The sequence below is a fragment of the Salmo salar genome, chromosome ssa09 (assembly GCF_905237065.1).
Source record: "Salmo salar chromosome ssa09, Ssal_v3.1, whole genome shotgun sequence".
NCBI lineage: Eukaryota > Metazoa > Chordata > Actinopteri > Salmoniformes > Salmonidae > Salmo > Salmo salar.
In genome coordinates, this window is record NC_059450.1 from 69,238,522 (window position 1) to 69,245,267 (window position 6,746).

The 6,746-nt window shown below is 41.4% G+C and overlaps 1 protein-coding gene across 1 annotated transcript; it reads right to left on the reverse strand.

Moving 5' to 3' along the window:
• Nucleotides 1-4,043: 4,043 nt before the first annotated feature.
• LOC106611802 (saxitoxin and tetrodotoxin-binding protein 1) lies at nt 4,044-5,948 on the reverse strand. The gene is made up of 6 exons (XM_014212388.2): nt 5,630-5,948; nt 5,094-5,236; nt 4,906-4,973; nt 4,585-4,710; nt 4,258-4,362; nt 4,044-4,167 (listed from the first exon to the last, which is right to left on the reverse strand). The coding sequence occupies exons 1-6, from the start codon at nt 5,771-5,773 to the stop codon at nt 4,130-4,132; spliced, it is 624 nt and encodes a 207-aa protein (XP_014067863.1). The 5' UTR covers nt 5,774-5,948; the 3' UTR covers nt 4,044-4,129.
• Nucleotides 5,949-6,746: the final 798 nt, after the last annotated feature.

Sequence of the window (6,746 nt, forward strand, 5' to 3'; positions counted from 1 at the left end):
CTAACTAGTCTCTCAGTCACTGCCTCTGAAAAACATTCCCACAGCATGATGCTGCCACCACCATGCTTCACCGTAGGGATGGTGCCAGGTTTCCTCCCAATGTGATGCTTGGCATTCAGGCCAAATAGTTCAATTTTGGTTTTATCAGACCAGAGAATCTTGTTTCTCAAGGTCTGAGAGTCTTTTGGTGCCTTTTTTGGCAAACTCCAAGCGGGCTGTCATGTGCCTTTTACTGAGGAGTGGCTTCCGTCTGGTTACTCTACCATAAAGGCCTGATTGGTGGAGTGCTGCAGAGATGGTTGTCCTTCTGGAAGTTTCTCCCATCTCCACAGAGGAACTCTATAGAGCTCTGTCAGAGTGACCATCGGGTTCTCGGTCACCTCCCTGACCAAGGCCCTTCTCCCCCGATTGCTGAGTTTGGGCTGCCAGCCAGCTCTAGGAAGAGTCAAGGTGGTTCCAAACTTCTTCCATTTAAGAATGATGGAGGCCACTGTGTTCTTGGGGACCTTCAAATGCTGCAGATATATTTTGGTACCCTTCCCCAGATCTGTGCCTCCTGTCTCTACGGACAATTCCTTTGACTTCATGTCTTGGTTTTTGTTCTGACATGCACTGTCAACTGTGGGACCTTATGTAGAAAGGTGTGTGCCTTTCCAAATCATGTCCAATCAATTTAATTTACCACAGGTGGACTCCAAGTTGTAGAAACATCTCAAGGATGATCAATGGAAACAGGATGCACATGAGCTCAATTTTGAGTCTCATAGCAAAGGGTCTGAATATTTATGTAAATAAGGTATTTCTGTTTTTTTTATTTTAATAAATGTGCAAACATTTCTAAAAACTAGTTTTTACTTTGTCATTGTGGGATGGATTTTTTTTATTTAATCCATTTTAGAATAAGGCTGTAACGTAACAAAATGTGGAAAAAGGTACAGCCAGGGACACACTTCAACAGTCAGACATCATTTACAAACAAAGCATTTGTGTTTAGTGAGTCTGCCAGATCAGAGGCAGTGGGGATGACCAGGGATGTTCTCTTGATAATTGCGTGAATTAGACCATTTTCTTGTCCTGCTAAGCATTTACAATGTAACGAGTACTTTTGGGTGTCAGGGCAAATGTAAGGAGTACAAAGTACATTATTTTCTTTAAGAATATAGTGGAGTAAAAGTAAAAGTAGTAAACAATATAAATAGTAAAGTACAGATACCCCCAAAAACTACTTAAGTAGTACTTTAAAGTAGTTTTACTTAAATACTTTACACCACCGGTAATAGGAAATAGGTACCATTGCCATTTCAGGAAGTCCTGGGTCTGAGGCTACAACCATAGGAACTGAACTCACAAGGACAGTGTTCTTGAAGCTCTAGGATTAAATAAACATGAAATATCTCAATCATCATCAAAGCTACTTTGCTGTGTGTTTGGTTTTGGTTGTATGTCATAGTACAAGAGGAGGCTGGTTTATAGGTGCTATAGCAGGGTGGGCTCATTGTAATGGCTGGAATAGAATAAATAGAACAGAATCAAACATGTGGTTTCCATATGTTTGATGTATTTGATGCGTTCCATTTATTCCATTCCAGCCATTACAATGAGCCCGTCCTCCTATAGCTCCTGCCACCAGCCTCCTCGGATGCACATACATTTATCTTTGGACTTGGTCTTAATGTAAATCCAATATTCTTGTGAACAACCTACTGTTTGTCTGTCCTCTCCGTCTGTCTGTCCTCTCTGTCTGTCAGTCAGTCACTTCCTTATCTCTTCATAACATAGGGTGACATATGACGACAACCCCTGGCTAGTCTACAACTCGGGACATCTGACATTTCCCAGGAAAGGTGATGATTGACATTTGAGTTGAGCAGTTGGAAACCAGCTCATCGCTCTGGCGCTCCACTTCCTTTCCAGCGCTCCACTTCCTTTCCAACAGCTCGCTAAAAACCGCTCTTCGCTCAAAGGAAAAAAAATGGTGCTCCAAATTAGCTTTATTCATTAAAATCACAATTTAACCAACGCGCATCTATTTTTGTGACTACCTGGACCTACCATTTGGTATTGAAGTATTGAAACCAAACCATATGATTTTAATTAAAAGTATTTTAATAAACAACAGGAAAAGATGACTGTAAGAAGCGTTTATAATTTCAAATGTTGTATCAAACAGCATGTAAACACTCTAAGTAGGCCAGGAGCCAGACAGGTACCCTAAGAAGGAACGAAAATGAAATATTTAGGCTATATTATTTATATTATTTCAAGGCTATATCCAGTGGTGTAAAGAACTTAAGTAAAAATACTTGAAACTACTACTTAAGTCGTTTTTAGGGTATCTGTACTTTACTATTAATATTTTTGACAACTTTTACTTTTACTTCACTACATTCCTAAAGAAAATTATGTACTTTTTACTCCATACATTTTTACTGACACCCAAAAGTACTCGTTACATTCTGAATGTTTAGCATGACATGAAAATGGTCTAATTCACACCGTTATCAAGAGAACATCCCTGGTCACCCTTACTGCCTCTGATCTGGCGGACTCACTAAACACATGCATCGTTTGTAAATTATGTCTGAGTGTTGGAGCGTGCACCTGGCTATCCGTAAATAAATAAAAAGTAAATTATGCTGTCTGGTTTGCTTAATATAAGGAGTTTTAAACTAGTTATACTTTTACTTTTGATGCTTAAGTATATATTCGCAATTACATCTACTTTTGATACTTTAGTATATTTTAAAACAAACACTTTTACTTGAGTCATTTTATATTAAGTTTAACAATTGGGTACTTTTTCCACTACTGGCTATAGCCTACAAAGAAATACATTGTGAAGCATTTGCAAGTGCAAGACACTAGGCTGGCAGGGACATTATGCGCTCAGCATTTAAACACTATTTAGATGTATTAAATCATTATAGTCTATAAATTGCACATATAGACTGTGACTTACTTAGAATGAAATACAAATGAAACTAAAAATGCCTTATTAGGCTCCATCTACAGTGCCAGGAGAGCATGGCAGCAGCGGAGAGTACCCTCTCAGCGCTTGCAGAGCCACTGGCGATGCTAAACACCCTTATGCCACTCTTGCCAGGCCGGGCAGGGATGTGTAGTTGTTTTTTAAAATGTTTTTCTGTAGGTAGGAAAATTAACCCAATCAAAACGGAAAGTTTCTTGAAAGAGATTATATGCCAGGCCTATTGGGCGAAAGTCAATGGTGGCCTATTGTATAGATAATAGAACGAAAATGAACGAAACTTTTAAGAGATCTGATTTTTAGTTTACAAATACTTTGCTACAATGACAGACTTAGCTACCCGTATTGTTCCTTTCTGTTAGCATGTGCAGTTAGTAAGTACACCATCATGCTTTCGGGATACCTGCCTTTTCAGATTCCACAATGAATATTTAGTTGTGGACACTTACATGACCTCAGTCCCTCTCTTGCTCTTGCTCCTCCTCATCTTGGTAAGTCACCTTGATTTTTGACCTGTGTGTTTTATAATTTCTTTATGAAAATATTTAGCATACTAGATGACAGTAGCTAAAGCAAGGGGCTATAGCAGTACACAAGTATACTACAAATGCATGCTGGGGCGGGCATGCCCTGAGCTCATGAAGTGAGCGCTACTGGAGCGAAATTGGAGCTGGCGAGAAGGCCAGCTCGCTCCACGCTCCAGTCAAATTGGACACGCTCCTCTGCTCACCTACTCTGCTGTGTTTTGAAACCCACCTGATGGGCATTTTTGTAACTGCGTGTTTTTTTTTTTTATTCCAGTGTGGTTCCTTTTTCAACACAATTGATTTGATATTTAATATAGCGAGGTACTACAGACAAAAACATAGAATTGTCAATAGGTTATGAATGAAAGATGGTAAGAAACACAGGCTTAATACAAACAGGCTGATTCTCTGCTAGATCTTGTGTCAAATGAGTGACAGGCAGTTATACCAATGTTTGAGGCAGAGTGAGTGAGACACAATCCATAACAGCGCAGATTTCACCATTAATTGTAAAAAAAAGAAGAGCAAAATATTTCAGTCAGTTTTATTTCTCTCCTAACAATATCTCCTGTGAACATGATTATAGCTCCAGTTTTCCATATTCCAGCTCTTAGTTTTATTTAGTCTCACTCTTCTTTGTCTCGGGGCAAAACTCTGCAGAGAGAAGACATTGAAGGAAAGAAAGATTTAGATTTGGGTCACAATGTCAATGTTGCGACGTTATTTCATCTGTAGACATTGTACCTGCAACGCCATCATAGATGAACTGTGCAGGCTGTGGGAACTTGAGGCACTCGGCCTGTTTTCTGATTGGCTCCAGCTCTGATTCGTGCAGTTTGCCAGTCTTTCCTGGAAAAGGGAAAATAAAATGGCTTTTTAAACACAGCAATCGGGTAAATTCGGACAAAGGTAGACACCCACAAACACCCCAGTCCCACTTTACCCACACAATCACCTACTCAAAAGTACACACACACACACACACACACACACACACACACACACACACACACACACACACACACACACACACACACACACACACACACACACACACACACACACACCTACCAAAGATATAGAAAGATCGGACCATTCGGATGGGCACTCCTGCTACTGTAATGGTGTTACTGAAGTGCATGACGAGACAGTCAGGGCAGGCTTGCAGGAAGTGTGCCTTGGAAATTCCATTATCCTCTATATGTAAAAAAAAAAAGCACAAACAGTAACTCTCAGCATTATTTCTATTTGATAATCTTCCATTAGCATAGGATGAATTGAAGCAGCCAGTTCACGTCTGGTCTGGGATAGCTACATATTTAGCTACAGTACAGTATTTCAGCTCTCACACACCACTAACACTCGAAAGGGAAAGGTACGGATTTGACTTACTTAACCGCTGTATGGTGTTCTCTACAATGGACATATTCATTATGGAGTAATTAACACAGGTGTCGTCACTGGAAGATAAGAGGATATGTCCTATTAGATTCAGAGATTGCCTCATATCTCATAACTGTCAGTGGTCCAGATGTGTTCATCAAACCTATGACAACGCAGTAGAGTAAGGAGCCACTCACATCATGTTTCCCTGTTTGAAAAGCACACTCTTGTCGCTTGATGTTGCTCGTAGTTCCACCTTGGAGCTTTTTCCCATTTTCAGTTTTTCGGCATAACCTTCATCATCTGAAAACGCCTCGATGAGAATCCATTCACCAAAGACCTGTAGGGAAACATACATTACACTGGCATTCACTTTTTCAGTTGAGAACTTGCTACATAGACATCGCATATTATAAGCCTGATATAAACACATAAAGGCTCATAGATGTTTATAATAACTAATACAGCATCATACCTGCCAGCTTTAAGTAAAGTGACTATATACAATGTGCAAGATCAAAGTGATGGCAAGAGTCATGGGTAGTCTAGTGGGAGTGCTACAGCCTCTGGCATCCATGTCTACAGTGTCAGCATAGATATGAATCTCTCCTACTGCCCTTTGACACACCCTCTCTCTCTCATTCCCCGCTGTCATCCTCTCTCAGTATGTATTCAATCAAATCAGAAAATATCAATTCCCACTCCTTAAAAAAAGTATAGGCCTGAAACCCACCGTGTTGAACTTGTCGGCAGGGAGTGGTTTGACCAGTTTACCACAGTCCTCCTCAGTCGGTGGCTCAGTCGTCGGTGCCGCGGTTACCCTGCTCACTGCCAGCAGAGCCAGGAGAGCCACTCCGTAGTAGTACACAACACACATGGTAGAAACTGGAACCTTATCGGAGCCACAGAACCACTCTCTAATATAGCTACAGCCTGTGGTTTGACTTTGTCCTGAGTGTGTTCCAGGGTGATCCGGTTTGCGTCCGAAATGGCACTCTATTCCCTATATAGAGCACTACCTTTGACCAGGGTAGTACCGTTAAAGGGGAATAACGGCACATTTCTAAACCGTGTCTATGTTCCTAAACCCCTCTGACTTGTTGTTGGACTGTCTGTCAAAGTGCGCACCTCTTACGCAGGGAGAGCGAGCTACAGTATGTCACAGGGTTACGAGGTCCCCCACATATAGAATTTTGTGGAATAATGCAAATGTACGAAAGATATAAACATTGACACAGCAAAAACACCCCATTGTGAGACATAGGTAATACATTTTATGTGATAAATTTGGTCGCGGTTTCACAGTTTTACCTTTTCTGAGATCTCTGCTTGTAGAGGAAACATCAGCCAGCTCATGCAACAACACACACGAGGAGGCTCCTCATAAACACAACACACCGGCAGGTTTCAAACTAGTCTACCTCAGACTTTAGCGCATCACCCAACACAACACACAACTTTCACTATTGTCAGACGCATCATCAGACCTCCGTAGTAGCCTATTTCATGTCTCTCTTTCAATGCTCTGGAAACCAAGCAGAACATGCTGTGCTCTAATGATGGCATCGTAGCCACACGAATACACTAGAATATAATTGTCGATCTGATCGGAAAAACTGTGCTCATGTAACCGATGTGAAATGGCTAGTTAGTTAGCGGTGGTGCGCGCTAATAGCGTTTCAATCAGTGACGTCACTCGCTCTGAGACCTGAAGTGGTTGTTACCCCTGCACTGCAAGGGCCGCGGCTTTTGTGGCGCGATGGGTAACGATGCTTCGTTGGTGTCAGTTGTTGATGTGTGCAAGGGTCACTGGTTCGAACCCAGGTTGGGGCGAAGAGATGGACGGAACC